At 41.4% G+C, this 22,746-nt stretch overlaps 1 protein-coding gene across 8 annotated transcripts in view; it reads left to right on the top strand.

Moving 5' to 3' along the window:
- RBMS3 (RNA binding motif single stranded interacting protein 3) overlaps positions 1–22,746 on the top strand; it is a 719,214-nt gene that overhangs the window by 549,420 nt on the left and 147,048 nt on the right. For all 8 annotated transcript variants that reach the window (XM_055707003.1, XM_055707004.1, XM_055707002.1 and 5 more), the window contains one exon: positions 15,350–15,507. In XM_055707003.1, the coding sequence (XP_055562978.1) occupies positions 15,350–15,507 (158 nt within the window). The remainder of the gene's footprint in view (positions 1–15,349; positions 15,508–22,746) is intronic.

Here is a 22,746-nt window from a genome sequence, read left to right as displayed (position 1 = left end):
GCGCAGTGAAATTCCCTTTCATCTCTGCTTTCAACTGGCAAGGCAAGAACCATGTTTCTCATACTGCGCTTTCCTTGGTTCCCCCCCCAATAGTATAGAGTTGTAGGAGTGTCTACTTACTGCTGTCCCGGGCTTACCCCTCACCTCTAGCCAATGCATTGTGCCACTCAGATCCCTACTTTCTGCGTACACAAACCATAATACACCCTTAAGTAATGCTTCCTTCCCCAGTGGCGCTGGATTTTTTTGGCCCCTAATCTCAACTTCATTACCAGGAATGGTCTCATCACAGGGAGCTCTGATGGGTGCTGAGGAGAGTACAGACAGCTCTTCTGCTCCTGTGCAAGGGGGTTCAGCGGTCACAGTCATTCAACCCTGCCTTTTTTTTTTTTCCCTATTTTAATATCTCATTTTTTTAAATAAAGCGAAGTTTCAGTTTCTTCACTTACTAATTGTATTTCCTCATTTTCATCTCTAAGGGTGGAAAATGAGTATTTCAAGGCCTTTCTGCTAACCCTCTGCTGGGACTTGCTGACTCAGCACCGGGGATTCCACACACAGGGAAAGTGTGGTATTGCTGTGTCTGTCATGCTTCTGAGCGATAACCGTCCCTTGTCACATTTGAAACATGACTTGGTTGCCTTTTTAGATCTGAAGCGTAAGTATTTCTGCAGTGTATGTTTTGTGAGTTGTGCCTGGTCTTAAATGGGAATGGTATTTTTGTCTGTGTTAAATACAGATTTCTCAAAATAAAACTGTCAAGTCTGTGTTTTATGGTGGATTTTGTTTTCCTTAAGCAGTATCTATGTAGATTTTTTCTTAACTTTCTGAAGTAGTTAAAAGAATCCAGACTCCCTGAAAATTGATGCATCCTCAAGGACTAGTAGGTTTCCATTTCTGGCATGTGCATCAAGATGAATAACTGATCTCTAGCAGTTTGTATGGACTCAGGCTAAGTAGACCTCAACCTTTATCCCAACAGGAATTCCCAGACAAGAAAATTCTGACTTCATTTATGGTTTATAGGAAGTAATGTAAAACATGACAAAAGAAAGCGTTCCGTTTTCTTCACAGGCAATCACATGGGATCTGTGTGCTGCTTGAATTTGCCTTTGGGTCAGTAGGTCAAATATTAAAAAGCATTATAAAGTCCCAAAAAGTCCTCTTAAAGCTTCTAATGCTTTCCCACTGCTGATAATTTACTACCGTTAATAGCTACAGTCTTTCTCCAGTGCAATTGTGTAGACAGTTAAATGCTAAGGTTTTGAATTTTACATGAAGAAATATGAGTTTTCTTAGCCCCAACCTAGAGAAGCTTCTGAATAGAGACTCATAAGTTCCTATTGATCTGCAGATAGATGCAATATTGATAATAATTTAACCCCATGTGCATATATAGCATTTCAAATCTATGTTGTTTTCATTTTGCTGGCAGCTTTGAAAGGAAATATTAAAGGCAAACAATAAATGCATGATAATCATCATAAGAGATGTGTCCACTCAGCTTTTTGCATCTTTATTAATCTGAATATAGTTCTGAAAATCTTTTCGAAGCTCAGATCCTGATACTGACAAGTGAGATCACTGAAAATTTTGCTGTAGAATTCAGTTAGAGGAGGATCAGGTCATGTCAGAGCAAATACTCTGGCCTGGCCTGGCCAAGTAGGGCTACACATGCATGAAAACACCTGTAACTTGTGCCTCTGGTGCTTCACTATGACATCCTATGGCCACTGGAAGATCAGACAGCAAAGCCCTCCCCTTTCCCACACTCCTGTCATTTAGAAAGTCCCATCGCTTCCTTTTCTGAGCTTCAGGAGCAACATGCAACCTCTGCTCTAAAACCTTGCACAGTTTCCACAAATAATATAGGAGAGGTAAATCCATAGGTTGATCTAAATGCTTTAAATCTACAGTTTGAGGAACCCAAGTTTGTCCTCCGCAATGCCAGATTCTGTCCACTGAGCAAGCGGTATTATTGTATCCTTAGATAGATTAGGGAGAAAAACATTTCTTTCCACTACCATTTGCAATCCTTTTGGTCCAGTGTTACTGTCAGGAGAACAGAGACACTCTGCTTGAAACTGAGATAAGAAGGCAGCACAGCCCAGTCAGCTCCAGGAGGCACCAAACCATGGCTTTTGAGTCACCACCTTGACAAACGTAGACTAAAAAGGTGAGATCTAGAAAGTCGGTAATAATGCCAACCATTTACTCTAGAATGTCGATTGCTTTGTACATAAAACCAGCTTTTCAGGATCTATTATCAGAACTTTCCATATTTCAGCTTATTCAAAGGAGAACTATAGAATTCTTGATCGAGTTTTATGTTGTTTGAGTTCCATCTTGAAAGTCTTTGTGGTCATGTCAGGTGCTTGGGAATATTATGATTTTAAGTAAAGCAAAAATAATTGTAATTTTCTTTTTGAGACATTACAATTGGACATTTTTGCACTGAACATTTTACATATAAAAAATTGCATTTTGACTAATTAGTGCCAGTGGCACTGCAGCTCTTTTTTAAAAACCTGAACTGGTGCTACTAAATACTATTTGTGTGTATCATGCTTTCCAAAATGCCAAATAATCACAAGAATCCTTGATAACAGGATGGGGTTTGTGCATATTTCTAAGACCTTTTTCTAGGAGCACTTTTAAGTTAAGCTGTTAATTTTATTTTATTGATTTAGTGCATATGGCATTTTAGCTCAAATTCGTTTTCTTTCCTCCGTTGTTGACAATGGAAAATTTATACTGTGCCCTGATTTCATGCTATGTCCTCTGTAAAGCAAATAATCTTTCTTGTGACCTCTTTCTCTGTGTAAGTATATACATGCACATGTACAAATGAACTCTTTCAGTGGGACAGTATCATGTACAACACAATTTAGTGAGAATGCGAATAGTAGGAGTTAAATTGCAGGGTTCTTGATTCTGTGCAGGGTCAAAGGGCTTGACTCCTGTCTAAGTATCGGTAAGAAAATCCTGGAAAATATACGTCAAACAACATGTCATTAGCCCGCTATAGCATAAAACAAATAGACATACTCGATGCAATATTGTCCAGTGTGCAATAGGACACTGTGTCTTAAGTTCACTAGGGCACAGTTGGTGACAAATCAAAATAAATAGGTAAGGTGTTCAACTTAGATTGCAGCTCATCTGGCAAATCAGCCTTTTGCTTCCAGAGGTCATCAGTGAGTTTCTAATTTGGGGTTCATGGCCAGGAGATTACGTAGCACTTTCAGATACTGTTATAGACAGCCTTCAGATAATCTGAGGTAATTAAATGATTCTTACTTAACATTAATATCAATAGCAAAGGAGTCGTCAAAACAGTGTGAAAGAGAATACGGAGGCAACTGAACACCTTCAAAACTAGAGTGACAATGATTTTTTCAGAGGTTGAGGTGCATTTCTGACTGCAGTGCACTGTGCAAGTTGGAAACTGGAAATTTGTTTCTAGGAAAACTAAGAAGTAAGGACTTAAATCTCACCTCGTAATGGCAGAAGTATGAAAAATATGTTTTTATGTCAGTCTGTGATAGTCCTGGTTATGATTGTATTTTGTGGAAATAAAACGAGGTACCTTGTATCTTATGCAATGCTCTGAAGGTGGCGACCGTAGCAAGTCAAGTCCGTGTTTGCCACACAAGATGAAGGGCAGATCAAATCACCATTGGCAGATGAAGTGCATGATGGAAGGTTCTGCAGCAGCTCTGCGATGGACAGACCAATAACAATTCAGTTCCAGCAATATTTAGCTTTAGCAAATGCTGTGCTGTCCATGAACAAACTTAATTAAAAAAAGCTGAGTCCAGCTTACACAGCACAGCACTGATAGTTTGAACAGTGAGAAGAAATCCTGTGCATATATAAACTGTGAACTCTTTTTTAAAGTTCATAGTTTTAATTAAAACAGTACTTATAAATAATACTCCACTGTGGAGCTGATACAGGTAATTGTGACAAATAATTTCCTACAATACCTTTGTTCTTTTTCTCTTTATAGGTCATGGGTTTTAGGAGTTTGCTTCTTCACAATTTTTTGACAAAATCTGATAGAGCAAATTTTAGCCTATGCCTTGTTTAAGAAGTGACTGCAAAGTGTTTCAGTGATGGCACCGTAATGGTGTGTGTCTGAGTCACATCTCTCTTCTGATTAGATGATCGCAGGCAAACTATTTCTACTGGCAGGAGTTCTTTTCTTGGGTCATTATAAAGCTCAGAGCTGCTTAATTTTACTTATGCAAATGACAATGAAATACTTCTGAAAATCATTGGGAATATGCTTTTCTTCAGAATAGCACTTATGAGTGTTTTCTGTGTTCTTGTGCAGTACCACTGTAGCTTTTCAGAAAGTGTCCTTGTTAACAGGCTTTTGACATGACTTGTTAATAACCAAGCTTATACAGAAAATGCATGCTGCAAGTTCAGTTTAGCTGTATTTATAATGTTTGATGGATTGGGCTTAATTATTGCTGTATAATAGCAGCATAATTATGCTGAGGCCAAATCTCCTGCAGTGCCGTGGAAAAAATCACGTTGCTAATAAATTGTCAACCATTATAGTGTAGAAGTCAGGTAAGGATGACTATGGAAGAAAGATAAATTATGACACATGCAGTCAGCACTCGGTCTAAAATGGCAAAGTGACTACTGCGTAGTAGATGTATCAAGATGAAAGAGATGTTAAATCCTGAGATGTTAAATCTTTATATATTGGAGCCTTTGAAAGGCCATCAAACAACACACAGATTCTTTGAAAGATATGCAAGACAAAATAAGCTTCTTTGAATACCCCGATGTCCTCTGCTCTTCAGTACCTTCTCTGTAAAACCTTCAATGTTTAGACATGGTCTTAGTTGAGGAGATAGCTAGTGCTTCTAACAGTGCCTGCCGCAAAAAAATTGAAAGGGGAAAGGGATAAAACCAGGCTCACTTGCCTGGAGGTGGCACAATATTTGAGGGACAGCATGTTAGCTAGGTCCTTTGGTCTGCCATCTCAGTGGAGGTAGGGGATGGAGATCCATGTAGCAGCAAAGACATGAGGGTTATTCATGTGTCAGAAACCATAGAAGCACCTGAGAATGATCACATAGGAATCAGGGCTTCTACCCCCCATAAAGCTGGTGGGATAAATAGCCCAACTGAAGTGAATGCGCACCAGGGCACACAGCATGGGCAACAAACAGGAGGAGCTGGAAGCCATTGTGCAGCAAGAAAACTATGATGCAGTTGCCATGACAGGAACAGGGTGGGATGACTCACACAACTTGGATGCTGCATGGATGGTTATAAATTCTTCAGAAGAAATAAGCAAGGAAAGAGAGGCAGGGGGGTAACCCTGCATGTTAGGGGTTGTTTCGATCATCTAGAGCTTAATGATGGTGACAATAGGGTTGAGTGTTTATGGGTAAGATCAGGGTAAGGCCAAAAAGGCAGATATCATGGTTGGAGTCTGTTATAGATCACCCAAACAGGATGAAGAGGCAGATGAGATATTCTATAAGCAGCTGGGTGAAGTCTCACAATTGCTAGCTCTTATTCTCATGGGGGACTTCAGCTTACCATATGTCTGCTGGAAATACAATACAGCAGAAAGGAAAAAGTCTAGAAAGTTCCTGGAGTGTGTGGAAGATACCTTTCTGACACAGCCAGGGAGTGAGCTAACTAAGGAAGTCACGCTGCTCGACCTCTTGTTTGTGAACAGAAAAGGGTTTGTGGGTGATGTGATGGCTGGAGTCTGTCTTGTACACAGTGATCACAAAATGGTAGAGTTTTCAATTCTCAGAGAAGTAAGGAGCAGGGTTAGCAGAACTGCTACCTTGGACTTCCAGAGGGCTGACTTTGGCCTGTTTAGGAGCCTGGTTGACAGGGTCTCTTGGGAGGCAGTCCTGAAGGGCAGAGATGTTCAGGAAGACTGAACATTCTTCAAGAAGGAAATGTTAAAGGCGTAAGAGCAGGCTGTCTCATGTGCTGAAGGACAAGCTGGCAGGGAAGAAGACTGGCCTGGCTGAACAAAGCTTTCGCTGGAACTCAGGAAAAAAAGGAGAGTTCATGACCTTTGGTAGATGGGGCAGGCAATTCAGGAGGACTACAAGGATGTTGTGAGGTTATACAGGGAGAAAATCAGAAGGGCCAAAGCCCGACTAGCAATTAATCTGGATACTGCCGTAAAAGAAAAAAAAATGTTTCTATAAATACATTAGCAACAAAAGGATGTCTAAGGAGAATCTCCATCCTTTACTGGATGCGGAATGAGGATGAGGAAAAAGGCTGAAGTACTTAATGCTGCCTTTGCCTCAGTGTTTAATAGTAAGAGCATTTGTTCTCCAGGTACGAGCCCCCTGAGCTGGAAGACATGGATAGGGGGCAGAATGAAGCCCCCAAAATCCAAGGGGAAATGCTTAGGCACCTGCTACCCTACTTAGACACACACAAGTCAATTGGGCCAGATGGGATCCACCCAAGGGTACTAAAGGAGCTGGCAGAGGTGCTCACCCAGCCACTTTGAATTATTTATCAGCAGTCCTGGCTAACCGGCAGTTAGCCAACGTGACACCCATCTACAAGAAGGGCCAGAAGGAGGATCCAGGGAACTACAGCTCTGTCAGCCTGACCTCGGTGCTGGGGAAGGTGATGGAGCAGATCATCTCGCGTGCCATCACACGGTACATACAGGACAACCAGGTGATCAGGCCCAGCCAGCCTGGGTTTATGGAAGGCAGGTCCTGCTTGATGAACCTGACCTCCTCCTGTGACAAGGTGACCAGCTTACTGGATGAATGAGAGACAGGGGATGTTGCCTGCCTAGACCTCAGTAAAGGCATTGACACCATCTCCCACAGCATTCTCCTGGAGAAACTGGCTGCTCATGGCTGGGATGGGTCTACTCTACGCTGGGTAAAAATTTGCTGGCTGGCTGAGGCTAAAGAGTGGTGGTGAGTGGAGTTACGTCCAGCTGGCAGCCCGACACAAGTGGTGTTCCCCAGGGCTCAGCGCTGGGGCCAGACCTGTTCAGTATCTCTATCAACGGTCTGGACGAGTGGATTGAGTGCACCCTCAGTGAGTTTGCAGACAAGACAAGTTGGGCAGGAGTGTTGATCTGCTGGAGGCCAGGAAGGCTCTGCAGAGGGATCTGGACAGGCTGGACTGATGGGCCAAGGCCAATTGTATGAGGCTCCACAAGGCTCAGTGCCGGGTCCTACACTTGGGTCACAACAACCCCAGGCAGTGCTACAGGCTTGGGGAAGGGTGGCTGGGAAGATGCCCAGCAGGAAAGGGCCTGGGGACATTGGTCAATAGCTGGCTGAACATGAGCCAGCAGTATGTCCAGGTGGCCAAGAAGGCCAGCAGCACCCTGGCTTGTATCTGAAACAGTGGGGCCAGCAGGACAAGGGCAGTGACTGTCCCCCTCTATGCAGCACAGGTGAGGGTGCACCTCGAATACTGTGTTCAGTTTTGTGCCCTTCAAGAGGGATGTTGCAGTGCTGGAGCATGTCCAGGGAAAGGCAATAAAGCTGGTGAAGGGTCTGGAGCACGGGTCTTGTGAGGAGCGGCTGAGGGAACTGGGGTTGTGTTGCCTGGAGAAAAGGAGGCTGGGGCTCCCCTTAGAGAGAGGCTCCCCTGCAGAGACCTTATTGTTCTTTGCAAGTACCTGTAAGGAGATTGTATCGGTGTTGGTGTTGGTTTCTTCTCCCAAGGTAAAAGTGATAGGACAAGAGGAAATGGCCTCCAGGGAGTTTTGGATGGATATTAGGAGAAATTTCTTCACCAACAGGGTTGTCAAGCGTTGGAACAGGCTGCCCAGGGGACTGGTTAGGTCACCATCCCTCGAGGTGTTTAAAAGATGTGTAGATGTGACACATAGGGATATAGTTTAGCAGTAGACTTGGCAGTGTTAGGTTCACAGTTGGACTTGATGATCTTAAACGTGTTTTCCAACCTAAACAATACTCTGAATCTGTGGAAGAGCCTTGAAAGGACTCTTCAGAAGGCGGCCAGCATCGCTTTTAACAGTTTCCTTCTACTGTATCTGTTGGATTATCAGTACTTAGTGTACTAATAAAATCCATGGAAATGTTAGGCTTTCTGTACAGTCTTGTAAGCCTTTTGGTGTGCTGCTCAACAAGAGTGAAACCAGCCAGGGATCAATAGTTAACTGACCATTGATTTAGCTGTCTGCACTGTTAAAAATGTGCCCACACAAAGGGAAACAAATAAGCCAGTAAAAAGTCAAAGGGAACCCTGGCAGCTGCACTTGATTCCCTCTGTTCACCTCGTGTTACTGCAATGATGGCTCAAAATATGTCATTAACAATTCTGAAAGGTTATATGGGTCTGGACCATTGCTATAGCAAGTGTTTCGTCTGGTTTGGTTGATTTGTTTGTTCCTTCTTTTTATAAAAGAAACCATAATGTGGAAAAAATCTTTGTAAGCAGGGCTACTGTCACTTAAATCAGTGTATCTTCATTGATTTGAAAGGCACCACATGAAGGTACAGAGGCAAGATCCCAGTCCCCAACCACTGCACAGAACCCCTCCCTCCTTCTCCCACTGAGAAGGAGGAAAAGGGTTTCCTGCCACTGCTTCTCTGTCACTGGGAGGTGGTGACTTTTTTCTAACTTTCACACCACCAGCCCGTATTCATCCTAACTGTGATAACTAGGTTAGGAGCATCCTGCCATGCTTGGGTAGGTCAGTGAAGAGAGAACCTCTCCAAATGTTACTTGCAGACATCTGATTTATAAATTTGGTAGCTTACTCTGTTTGAAAACTAGGCTTCTTTTACATATGTGCAAATATATGCGATATTAATGTGAAAAAGCAGCAGGAATAAATGGAGGAACAATAGAAAATAGGGAAAAATGTTTTAATTCAGATTTTTTGTGTGAATCCAATCAAATGCATTTCTAATCAGCTTTGAAATGAATGTCTCTTTCAGATGTCCTGGAAAGTTCTCATGATCTTCAGTACTAGAAAAGTAAATATTAAATAATAGAACAACAAGAAGAGATATTGAATGTGAATCTACTGAGAGAAAGTATTACATGCTTCCTCTAAATTTCATTTAAGCTCGGTGGCTTGTATGGAATCCAGTTTAGAAATAATCTAATAAACCAATGATGAGACTGGTGCTGCGTACAACTACAGTTTTCAAAATACTGAGCAAGCACTGGAAAATTTATGAAATGGCATTTAAATGTTTCCATATAAATGATCTGGTTTCATATAAATGGTTCCACATAAATGGATTTTTCCATAAAAAGCGTAACTATTTTTATGTTGAGGGGAGACAGAAGTTCAACGCAGATCTTTAAAGGAGAGAAGTTACATACATAGCCTGAAGATTGGGCAGTGGCCATTAGCAGAGATGAACTAGTATGGGGAAGATACTAATAGAGGGTGATTTGAACCTGGGTCTAGAATGTTCAGAAAGACAGGACCATGCTTCCAAAAGTGTACTGTAATGTTGACCTGTGTCAATGATAAGATGTTGAAGTCTCAATTTATTAAAGACAAAAAAAGTATATGATCTATTAATATAAATACTGATTATAACTTTAAACAGAAGAGTTCAGAATCTCATATCGATCCGCGTACAAAGTTTTATTCCCAGAATAAGTTTGGAAAATGAAAAAAGGAGTTGTTTGAACTAATAATCAGTGCTTAGCTTCCTAGAGCAAGCTGCTCTAAGGAGAAATAATTTAGGTTGAATAAAAAGAATTGGTACATAGGGTTCCCAGATGAACCAAATGCACTCAGTTTCCAGCCCTACTGAGATTACAAGAGGTTTGAGTTCCTTCTGGGGAAAAAATAATGTAGCCAACACCAGCCCACCCCTCCCTGCACATGTGTCCTTAAAGAATGCATTACTAAATGTACTATGTAAAGAGGCTCAGCCTCTTCTTGTACGAGCAGGAATTGTTCTTTCAGCTTTTCATGCATTGCTTCCAAAGATTATCTCAAGATGGGAGGGAAAATCCCATCTGAGCATTGTCCCTTCTTTTAAAAGTGGCTGGGAGGATCCAGCAAAGCAAATAGCAAACTCTGAGTTCCAGCATGCCCTCCACTGGGTTTTATCTGTTTCAAATGCTGTTGGTGTAGTGCGTTTCAAATCCTCTGCATTATAAACTTCTTTTTCCTCCTTGGCACAGGCCTTGGGAGCCGAGTGACTGGCCCAGTTCTTGCTAAAAGGCAGTGACAAAATTTCTGGCTGTTTCCCCAGGACAGTTGCTCCTGACTGCTGAACTCCAGAGCCTTGCAGCAGGACACCTGCTGCTGAATGCTGGAAATGCTCTGAGCTCATCAGATGCTTAGTTTTCACCTACTGTTAGTTTGCAGTATTCACAGTTTTAAAACTTCCTAGGTGTGGTTTTGACCAATTTGGATGTGTCTGTCAGAATGGCCCAACTACAACATATACATGTAGTTAATGCCTCTGGAGCCCACAGGTTATTTGGGCTCCAGTGGTGCTCAGACAGGCTGGGGTGGGAGCAAAGGGAGTTGCAGAAAGCCCTGCACTTGTCTGCAGGGGAGCTGCAATTGGCTTAATTCTTTTTTTTTTTTCTTTTTTTTTCTGTTGGCCCATTCTGTGGCACTCCGTGTACCCACGCAGACAGGCCTACAGCAGGACCCCAGAATGAGCTCAGTCCTGGGTACGAGGCTGTGTCAGGATTTCAGAGGCTTGCGGCTGACGGGATGAGTTTGCCCCTATTTCTCCAGGGCTGCAGTGCAAGTGCAAGCTGTACTTGGAAAATGTGACCCTCCTTGGGCTGTCAAATGCGAGATCTTGGGTAAAACGAAGTTCAGCGAGGACAGCCAGGAGCAGGCTTTTGACAGTGCCTTGAGATTGTGCTTGCAAGTCTGCGTGCCTTGAGCATGATGCTTTTGCAGCTGGCACACACAGCAGGCTCCACAGCTGCCTTCCTGCTCCCTTCGAGAAGCGGCAACTTGGCCTGTTCTTGTACCCATTAATTAGCTGTGTTTGGCACGCGGGGTCTGGGAAGGGCAGAGGAGCCGTGCTGCCGCACTGCAGCGAGCCCTCCGCCAGTCCCGGCAGCCCCCTCCTCCCCTGCGCCCCCCGGGCGGCAGCCAACTGCAGCAGCTGGCCCTGGCCCCCCTGGGAGACCCTTCTTACAGGTGGGGGGCTAAACCTGAGAGGCCGCTGGGCTTTGGGAAGACTGTGTCGACAGATGTGTCGTTACCCTGCGGTGTGAGGCAAGCCTGGTGTCTCTGGTGTGGTCTGGAGGGGGAAAGTGAGACAGGGACTGCAAAGTCCAGGCAGTGGTGGAGACACCGTTTGGCTGGTGGTCCCACTGCAGTAGCTCTAAATCAGCAACTGTAGGACATCCAAGGCACAGTGCTGTTGGAGGTGTTTGTGGCTTTCTGCCACCCCACCCGTTCTGTTCCTGTCCAGGGTATTGGGGGCATAAGAGGAAAACGCAGTTCTGAAGTGACCATGAGTATCACACAAATGACTTTCAGCTCTCTCGCTGATGCCTGGTCGGTTATCAGGGTTTGGGAACGGACACAACAATAAATGGGATTTTAGCATCCCAAGGTGGGACATAGCATTTTTTAATGCCTTAGTGAAAAGCCACAGAAAGAATTAAATGAACTGGAGAGAGTCTGGGCCGCACTGTGTGGATCCAGCCACCACCATTGCCACCGGACCTGTGACCCTGGTTGTGATCACTGAAGGCAGAAACCTGACTGTTGACTAGTTAGGATTCTGAAAGACTGGTAGTTCATGGGGTGCTTGGATTGAGGGTCTGGTTAGGCTCCTCTTGTCAACAGATAGGCGCATTTTGAACAGTAGGATGCCTGCCTTTCACACTGGAAAACTCAGCAGTTACACTGGGCTGGGGAAGCAAGTATGTCATGAAGGAGCTTGGGGAATCTGGGGTGAAAAGGCTCATGCAAAACGAGGAGCATGTGTCAGCACCTCCAGGCTGCAGAGGGCATGTCTGCACAACTGAAGAAAATGACGCGGAGCCCTGGTCCCAGAGGCGGGGAGCGGGGCAAGCCTGAGAAGCAGGGGCGTGTGAGGGCGAGTGGCCATGGGGCCTGGCGGTGCGGTGGCAGGGCAGCCGGGCCCGCACCGCTCTGCACAGCCTGCCCAGCGCCAGGCTTCATCCCTGGGAAGGCATCTTGTCTTGTTTCAGTTCGCGGTGTGAGAAACAGCCTCTGTAGGGTGATATTTCTCTGTGAAGGAAAGGGGTATTTCTCTAAAATGTTGTGTTTGTATAGTAAGGAAAAATAACATGGAATTTTCTTCCTTTCTTAGAAAACACTGTTGCGTTGTGGAGTTAGTATGAGTGGCCTCATCTGTCTCTCTCTGCTTGCAGCTCTTGTTTATCATGTTGATAAAAGATAGGCTTGGTAAATCCTTGTGATAGAGTGAATACGGCCTGCTAGTCTTTCATTCATCTTCAGAGTGTAGCTAAAACTTCCATGGATATTTAAAACAACAGCATTTAATATCTAACACAGTTAAAAGGCTTGTGTGTTCCTACTCCAGAAGTGAGACACATTGGTGGTGGTTCTTACTTATTTTGTTTGCCCCAGCTTGAAAACTGCGTAGTCAAAAGAAAAGTGCTCATTTTAATATTTTGCTGGACTGAATTGCTTCAGTGAAAGCCAAGGTTGTTGTGCAGTTACTGATGCATAACTCTGCTTTTTTCATATTAGTCTGTCCTTTGGCTAGGGGGATCTCATCTGCATATTTTTTTCTAAATACTGACAAGTGATGTCAGTCCCTGAGCACTGACTGGTTGATTAATCAAAGTCCTTAACCAATCAATGAGTAGAGGTTTGCATAACAATGTGATTATTTCTGAAAAACCGTGCCTGTTAGAATCGCAAACCTTGTTACTTTTATTTGCTTCCCTAACACCTCTGCTTTAACTGCCTCCATTGCTCACATTTTCAGAGTACTTGGTAACAGTGACGATACTTCCTGTCTCCTATCTTTCTTTATTTTTTTCCTGTGGCCTGTATGTGCGCCAAAAAAAAAAAACCCAACCAAAAAAACAACCCCAAAAAAGTAAGAAGCAATAAAAATTAATGCACACAGAAAAGGGGAAAAATACGGAACAAAATAAAGGAGAAAGAAAATGTTTCTGCGTTTTGTTTGTTTGTATTTCCCAAAGCTAGAAGTGCTTTCCTCATACTCCTCTCTTTTCTTGCCTACCTTTCCTCCAGGATTGTTTGCATGATTTTCCTTGCATTGTCAATACTGTACCAGTTCTGGCCCCTCACTAATATCTTTCAGTTATTGGAGAGGAACTAGCTTTTGAATCTGTGTGAATGTAAATAGACATTAGAGAAAGGAAGATGACTGCAGGGAAAGATGACTGGAAAGGGAAGGAATGTTTTTCTAGATTTAGGGTTTGTAACTTCAGTTCAATTTGCAGTAAGTTCACCGTTCATGTGTGTGTGGTTTTCCTCTCCCCTCCCCCTTACTATAAGGCGTGGTAATAACTGGGTATATTTTTATGGACGGCAACTTGCAAACATGGCCTGCTTTGGTCTTCTATTTCTTTTCTGTAAAATAGTGGGGAATTCAACCTGCATGGTAATGTGTTGTTTCATGGTGTGATGAGTCTGGAGATGCAAAGCTAGAATGCAACGGGCATTAAGCAGTAGTCCAAAGTCAAGTGTTCACAGCTCTTAAGTCAGAATCCAAACTATGCAGTAAAGCAGCATTACACACCTCCTGATTTTGGATCCTTTGGGGTATCCTTTTGCAGCTTTTCTTCGCATCCAAAGGGCTGAATTTTCCCTTGAGCCTGGGGTAAGGGAAGCTGAAGACTTTCTTTGGCTTCTGGTTCTGGTATTTAGGTATGCTAGACTTTGCTTCGTCATTCTTCTCCCTGCGAAGATGGTGTGTGTGAATCACAGCTTGGAACGATTTCTGCTTCCGTTTTTGAGGCCTTGAACGTGCAAGGCAGTGACGGAGCAGACATCTTGGTTCTGTCTAGCCTTCATACATCTTCTAGAATAGGGCGCGTGAGTCTTTGTGTTTGACAAGATACATCTGCACTACTTTTAATGGAGTGTAATTTGAAACTAGCTGAGTTAAGCCAGGGCAGATGGCTGAAGGACTGTGTGTAATTTCTTCAGGGTAAAGTTGTGCTGCTGCTGCAAGATTGTTAATCTGGTTTTAGGACACCTCATAGCAAATGACAGTAATACTGCTGTCAGCTCAGTGTAGAACAAGTACAAATTAATTCTGCCCATTAAAATATGTAATGAAAAAATCCGAAAATCTGTCTCAGAAGACTTTGCAAGGTAAGGTACTGTCTGGCTTACTGCACAGCATAAAGATTGTATCTTATATTTTTGGTTATTAACCGTTAGCTAAAATGATGTAGTTATTCCTGATCCCAATCAGGTTTGTACTGACAGGTGATCAGATAATTATGTCAAGCTCCTATCAATGAAAATGGAGCCAGAGCCTTAAAAATTTGCAAGGGCTTGACTAAATTGATTTAATGTAATTAGGGCTTGGTTCCCTGTATACAGTGTTTTTATTTACAGCTTTAATACACTTATTTTACATGCAGCATCTATGCCTCTGATATTTCTTTGCAGTAGTTTGGCAGGCAAGAATCAAAGTTGGAATGCTTGCCAAAATGGAAAGTGTAGCCTTAAATTCTGAAATAGAATGTGAAAGCTGTCTTCACATTTGTTTTCTCAATTATTCATACTACAGGCTTTATTTTATAAGATATTTTAATTCAGTCTGAGAATTAACATGTGACCTATCTCACCAAGACCTTAAATTGAACTACAGAACTCCCCCCCAGCCCAGTTAGGTCTTTTTGCACATTATCAATTAAGATGTTCCTGATGGAGGGGGAAAAAAAAAAAAGATACTATGGAAAGTGTTCTGTGTGTGCTTTCAACCAACCTTGTTCGTGATGAACAGGTTGAATGGAAAGTCTGCAGGCTGGAAAGCACATCTGCTTAAAACATGTGTTGAGTTTTCTTTATGTATGTTAACAGTGAGCACATTTGTGGAAATCATGTTTTCTTCACAATCTGTTTGCTAAATTAGGACACAAACCCGAGAATGCTTGTGCATGAGAGTAATTTTTTAGAAATGAGTAGTGTCACTGAGTTCAATAAGAGCAGTCACGCACAGAATTAAGCACATGCATGAGAGTTTGCAGAAATTTGGCAAATACGTTGTCGTCATGAACAGATTGCCCAGCTTTGCTTCTAATGGAGCTATAATTTCTTGGCTTGGTCCTATTTTGAGTAGTCTTTGTTGTATGAGGCATAAGCTGTTCCATTGTCCTAAACCTAACTGAGGATATTTCTCTTATTTTGTCATAGCAACAAGAGCAAGATCCCACAAATCTATACATCTCAAATTTACCCGTTTCCATGGATGAGCAGGAACTGGAGAATATGCTGAAACCCTTTGGACATGTCATTTCCACCAGAATACTAAGAGATGCTAATGGAGTCAGCAGAGGAGTCGGCTTTGCCAGGTGAAACTTTTGCTCTTTTTTGATTCATGCAGAATTTTTGGCTTTGGTCCTTTGCAAATGCTGTCTATTCTGTAACTCTGAAGCCTCATAGCTGTGGAAAATGCAGAACAGCACCTTTATTAGATTGTGTGTCTGTTCTTTCTACCAAGCTGAAGAATACCAGTGCAGAAGGATGTTCATTTCATTGCTCTAAAACATAGTTTGTTGTCTGTATGTCTCTGTAAATAAAAATTGCTAGGAATAGTGAGCTATCCATGCAGCATCAAGCTTGGATAATAATAAATATCCTACAGCCAAAAGCACACAGTTGCTGAAGAAACTGTTTAAATGTTTTGCAAAGATTTTGCAACAGGAAAAAGTAAATTTAGCAGTTGGACGAGCAAAGGGGAGGAACTGTAACAGAAGAAATGTGGCTTCCTTGAAAGCTGCAGGGGACTCAAGCCTGTGAAAAGAGCTAAAGAAAAAAATATTTGCATATAACAAGTCCTGTTGGAGTGGTCAGACATTATAGACGGAATGGGCAACATATTATTACCATGTACTTCATTGTCAGTACAGATAGACAAATCTCCATGTTTACTCTCAGGGAATATTTACATAGATTCTCTTCAGCTTGAACCATTCTTAAACCAAATAGTTATCTTTTGAGAAGGCAAGGAAGAGAGAGCTATCTATATATAGAAAGGTATTGAAAAAGAAAATAAGAGAAATTTGCAATTGTGCTGTAAATCAGTCTTCTGCTTCAAAAGAAAAGGGAAAAAAAGCTCAAATCATTGTTTCTACAGAATATTCATTGCATTGTGCTTTGTAGAGGAGGCAAAATGACTTAATCATCTTGCAAATTTCTTTGAAATACACCATATCTTGGTATGTCATGGCACTTCTGTTAGTGTCATAACACCACTGAGTGAAATGGGGTACTGTATGATAAAAAGGTAGCTTGCAAGATAAGTGACATAGTGTTACCTCTGTCCTTTATTTGAAAGATCATCGTGTGTGAAGAATGTTAAGATAATATTGTCTGAATTCAAATGTAAAAAGGCAAAACATTTATGCTGAAAGATGACACACTGTTCTTTATGCATTCTTGCAGATAATAGCATAAATTTTTTTCTAGCTCACTAAATATAGATAAGTATAACTCATGGATAAACTTACTTTTTTAAAAATTGACTCTGTGGAATGTATTTAATTATGTAACATATTTAAAGAACCCTTTAGTGATCTTACATGAAGGTTGTGCAATTCACCATGCAAACAACAGAGGGGTAAAACATTTGTTCCATCAAAGTATACAGCAGATCTGCTGTTGACTGGAATAAGGCCAGAGTTAATCCAGGAATTTAGAACTGCAGTTGAATGCTGACTCTTGTCCTTGCAGAATTATCAATACAAGATCTGATGACATGACCACCTGACCTTCTTTTTGTAATAAAGTGCTCTTTAGTATCTTTTTCCTGCATGCCAATGCAAGTAGATTAATTTGTTTAGCTTTGCTTGTAGCCAACAAAGGTTTCATTCTAGTGTACCTACAGTGTGAGCACACGCTGAGCGGGTATAAATACGGTACAGGTGTAGGGTGGCAGCTGTATTTCAGTCCGGATAAGATTTGAGAAGTTCAAGTCAGCAACCCGTGTAGTGATCCTGGCTAATATACTTCTGACCTGGGGCTTTTTATCACAGTGTATCGTGCCTGCTTGTGGCATGTGCCATACTGCTTAGCATAGCTCTTAACAGCCACAGGAGCACAGGAGAAAAAGTTAACTTTGCATATGCTAAAATGATGCAGCATCCAGCAATTTGATTTTTCAAAGTTATTAACTAACTGCTATGGTGATTAAGAATAACTTTTTTGATTCTGCCCAATTATGTGAATAGTCTGTCTCAAGCATATTCAAACAGCAATTGCAAGTAAAGGCTTGCGGTAGACAGCTATCATTAATTTTTTTTTCCTAAATGTGTATGATTAGCAGTTTTATAGTACTGCAGGTGACTACTCATTTATAACCTGGGTAACTTCAAATGTTCTTGGGTCAAAATTATCTTGAGTAATGTCTGGCCACATTAGAGTTCAGCCTCCTTTAAATTATGCACTTACAAAGCTAGGTCTCTTTTTTAAGCTGTGAAAGTATTTCCTCTCTTTTGCATCCCTCAAAAGCAACAGGACAGATTTTCCCAAAACATTCTAGAGCATTTCTCTGTGGCTTGAACTCAACTGTGCCTAGGTATGCTCCAGGGGAGATTTTGGGGAGGAAAGTTACGAGCAAGGGCCAAGGAAAGGAAGCTTTAGACTCCGACTGTGGCTCCACAAAAGTTCATGGAGTTGAAAGGGAATTGCCGTAACCTCTGGCTGCCCACCTCTGTCTTGCCACTGGCCTGTGCTTTGTACTTCAAAGCCATGCTGCCTGCCTCCAGGCGCTCCGTGGGAGCTGGCCCTCTGCAGAGCTCCTGTTGCTGTTGTCATTTGTGACGTGGGTTTCTGCTGACAGAAATCCCAGCAGGAGCTGGGGCGGAACACAGCCTATCTTACAGCAAAGAGAGAAATTAGGAGGAGGAGGAGCAGGAAGAAATACTAGAAGTAAGGAACTGGGAAAAGGAGATGGTGCGCCTAAGAAGCTTTGACTTCAGACTGTCATAGGATTGCAGGGTGAAAGAGGGAATAACGCAGGGCTGCCCTCACACAGGGTTTCATCACAAGACTTAAAATTGTAGGTGTTTCTCTTAAATCCCTGTTGCTGGGAGTCATGTAATGACTTCAACATCTGATCTTTCATTTAAAGAGTGTGAGTGGATTCCTCAGAACTTAGAAGAAAAGCATAGTCCTTCATCCTAAAAAAAAAAAAAGCAAAGGAAAAAAAACCCACAGAAACTGGATTCTAAGACTTTTTTCAACATACAATTTTAAAGCTGATGTCTTAACGATTTGAGTTTTGCAATCAGGACATGAGGAATGTTGATGGTGGTGTGAGTAAAAAGCAGATCAGAGGTAGTGAGTAAGTGGGAAGGTCTTTGAGGGAGCCTGGAATTACTGGATAGGAGAAGGTACTAAGAGTATGGAGGGAAACACTTCATCCCAAAGATGTGTTGTCACTTAAAAAGAGGTAACTGTATGTGCTGGAAGACTAGGATTTCCACAGGCCCATAAAGGGTGAATTCCAGATGTTAAGGCAGGAGAAGATAAAGAAATCACACAATCGTAGTGGAGTCAAAGCAGCAGTGCAAAATTTTGCAAAATGGAAGGGGGTATATTTAGAAGGAGATTTCTGAGGATCAGTGATCTTTGGAGCAGAGAAGTGTCAGCAGTATCTGGGGATAACGAACATCCAGACAGTTTAAGGATGCATTTATGAAGAGGGAGAATGCTTTGTTCTTCCTTATTCAAGGGTTTAATTGAAGGCAGCTGAAAAGGTGCTATAAATTTAGCTTGAAAAAATCCATCATCAGGGACAGTAGTGCAGGCTTAGATATTATGAGGATCATTCCTACTTTCAGTCAGAAGAATGATCTGTCACATCCTACATCCTACCCAGGAAATTGCTTTATAATTGGATATCTCAGATGAAACTGGAAGTCCCAAACATGCCTCAAAGACTTTGTGTGATATCCGTAAAATATTCCAGTGCCTGTGGTGATAAATTTCCATTGGAAGGTCTCCCTGGAAGGGGCTCACAGCATCACTTCAGGGCGCTGGGGAGGGCTGGGGGAGAACCTATCTCCCAGAACCTCACATTTCCATCTGGCATTGCAACCTGGACCAAATTTTCATAGTGCATCCCTAAGAAAATTGCCAGGCATGGAGCAGCACTTTCAGGGAGAAGCAGGCTCCAGAGTGGGACATGTGGGGCAGGATCCTGGGACAAATACCAGTGGGACTCCACAACATGAAGATGGCTATGAAGCCCTTCAAGGTGGAGAAGGAGGAACAAGGAAAGTTAGGAGCCATCAGGTAATTTGGCTGAGCTATTTTTATAATCAAAACTCAAAGTCCAAGGTACTGTGAGTTTAATTGAAGAGCTCCTCGGGATGTGGAAAGGGGGGCAAGGAGTCATTGGGATATACTTTGGGGAAGAAATTCCTGGTATCATGAATCAGTGAAATCAAAATTGCATTTTATAACCCCACAGTAAGATGTCATTCAAATATTATTTAAGTATCCTCCCTATAGAGATAGTAATAATAATGCCATGCATACGTATACCACAGTCAGCCGAACAGCAGAGCAGGCATTTTATAGGTCCTTTTAAATGATGAAGGGCAAAGAAAAAGTTAGAAACCACTAACTTTTTTATTTTGTTTGCTGTCTTGTAACTTAAAACGACCTTGCAAGATTCACCCCCCAAGCGACATTTTACAACGAAGTCATAAGCCTCTGAAAACAGAAATTTATGATGGAAATGCTGACAGTCAGACAGTCAAGTATTGCTCTGCTGGCGGGCACCAGTATAATACCTAACCTGAGACTGTGAAGACAGTAGCATAAATCAGCCTGGGTCTAGGTGGAAATGACTGTGTATTCATACTGTTCTTTCCCAGTAACGTGAGAAAATTTGTCCAACACAAACTGTCATAAAAGAATGTTATAATGCTGTTCCTAGCAAACGACCCAAGTCAAGATATTCTCAATTAGCTGTCTATAATCTCAAAGCAAAAGGAAATATCAAGGAGGTGCTTCCTTTGTGACAGAGACAGGCGTTCTGTAGTGAGGCATTTACCCATATTGTCGTTGGCAGGTTCAGCTTCATCCTTGTCTTTTCCCTACCTTGTTCTTCTGGAAGACCTTCCAATGGGATGCTTTTCTCTATCTGCATGTGTTTTTTGTTAAACTTATCTCCCATTTGTCTGCATTTTACATCTCTTATATTTAGTCTTTGGAAATCATATTCAACTCAGCAACTGAAAGGGAGCAACAGAAAACGGGAAACAAGATTTTGAGCCTCCACAGGATCATTATTCCATTAATAAAAGTTTTGCATTGATTTTCAGTAGGATGCGCTCCAGTTTCCACTGAAGCAAAATGAGAGAGCCAAGACTTTAATTTGTGTGTTCTTTTCCTTAAAGGAAGCTGTGTATCTTTCAGGGTTTTTCAGGATAACGTAGATGTCATTTAGTTATATTGTATTTCTTCTGAAACTTCTTCTGAAAGAGGTTTCTTTGTGGAGAGCACTGTAGCTCTGTGCAGAGATACTCAGGCAGCTAAAACGGTCAGCTTGGCAGAATGGATCATGCTGCAAGGTATAGTGTGGACCATATGCCCAGAGAAGAGGAGCCTATTCTGTCCTCACTGGAGTGGTTTCTACAGATTTTTTATATTCATCTGTGGTAGTAAACGACCCCCTGTTGTTTATGCAAACAGGACTGAACATGAAGAATATACAGGCAGGACAGCTTGGGAAAAGATATAATTTATGAGTGATGAGGAAAACTTGTCAAAGTTAATATCTCTTCCTGGGCTGTAAATGACAGAGGGAGCAATTTTTCCAGCATAAAATGGATTCAAACCAAAAAGCACAAAAACATCTTGAAGCAATCTCTGAAAAGCTGGGGACGTAAGATACCAAAGTCATTTACAGGAGAGAAGAAAATCACAGGCTGCAGCCATATCAGGGTCTTGGAATGCCTGGGATTAAATTAGCTAAATAAATTAATTAGTGAACATGTTGTCATAGGAGGATGAGTAGGATGTAAGGAGGTGCTAAGAAACCTCATAGTAATCAAACCTGTCTTGTAGCTTTGGAGTATTTGAGACCTGAAGATCATTTTCCCTGGCCACTTTTATATCACAGGCAGTTGAAGTACTCCCAGTTACCTAATATTGAGATAATACTTGTCTTTTACTAAAATACAGCTTTCAGAAGTGATTTGAAGGCATCAATGAGAAAAAAAAGCCACCTCTTTTCTATCTAATGTGTGCCAGTGGAACATCTTCCTTGCAGTTAAATGTTTCTGCCTAATTTCTCTTTCAAATGTATCTGGTTCTTGTCACAACTTTCTAGCGAGGTTAAAGAACTACTTAGCACCTAGTTTATTCTCCCTGCAAAGGTACTTAGGCACTGCTATCAGAGTGCCCCTCTGGTCATCTTTTTGATATGCTAAAGAAACTGAGTTCTCCAGTGTGCATTCTAACTATGGCCTCAGTTCTTTGGACACCTCTGCTGTATCGTACTGCTACTACCTACCTACTGCCATCTTTGCAAGGTGCCTTAAATAGTAAAGAAATATTGCCCCTCAGGATTTATTATTCCTGCTCTCATAAATATAAGAAAACAGTATTCGTATGTTGATGGTAATATAAATTTGGTAGTAACAATTTAATCTTTAAATATTTACTCTGGATATAAAGAAATATAGTCCTTATTCTCATTTACCTTACTATTATTAAGCAAAGCGACTATAGAGTATATGTAAACCAAACCCACATTTTACTGCTAACGGGTAATTACATGGTACTGAATATTTCTCATGTAATAATTATGTAATCATCATGTTATTCCCTGTATATAAATTTTATTAAGTTGTTTCTTGACATTGCATCAATCTTTATAATAAGCATGTGTAAGAGCTTTAGTTTGTAAAAAAATCCTTTTTCTTTTTTTCATGGTAAAGGTTCCCTATTACTTATAACAACACATAATGACTACTTTGGAGCCATTATGGTCTGTAGAGAGCGTAATACACATTTTTAAAATAATCTAAAATAAATATTTAATAGTAATACATGAACATCAAATTGTTTGGTTGTGATACTTGCTTAAGCAAGCCTAATTTTTTTGTTCTTTTACCCATTGTATTGAAATATCTTAAATCTGCAAACTATGGCTAAAAAAAAAATCATACAAACAGTCTTCCTTTTCAGATTTTTTTTTAATTCACTTCCTTTCCAGTTCAATAGAATATAGACAGTCTAGTTACTCATAATGTGTTTGGGAACTTTACAACTTAGTTTTCAGAACTTGGAGATGTATTGACACAGGTAAAAATGAATTATCATAGCTTTGTGGGGTTTTTTTTAGTTTAGATCATTATCTGTACCTTTAAAAATATCATAAGAATCTGGCCTATAGCTTTGATATTTTTTTTCTGCACTGCATTTCCTGATTCAGAGTAATACTCAGATGTTTTATTGTTGTCTCCAAATTGCTTTTAAATGTGAATAATTATCTAAGATCCTCTTAGGATCGGCACCAAAAACATACTGTTGATAGAAGTTTGAAAATGATACTTCATGAATGATCTGATCAG

Source organism: Falco cherrug, chromosome 4, assembly GCF_023634085.1.
Source record: "Falco cherrug isolate bFalChe1 chromosome 4, bFalChe1.pri, whole genome shotgun sequence".
NCBI classification, from domain to species: Eukaryota; Metazoa; Chordata; class Aves; order Falconiformes; family Falconidae; genus Falco; species Falco cherrug.
The sequence above is the reverse complement of the archived record's forward strand: the minus strand, read 5'-3'. Positions and strand labels throughout refer to the sequence as shown.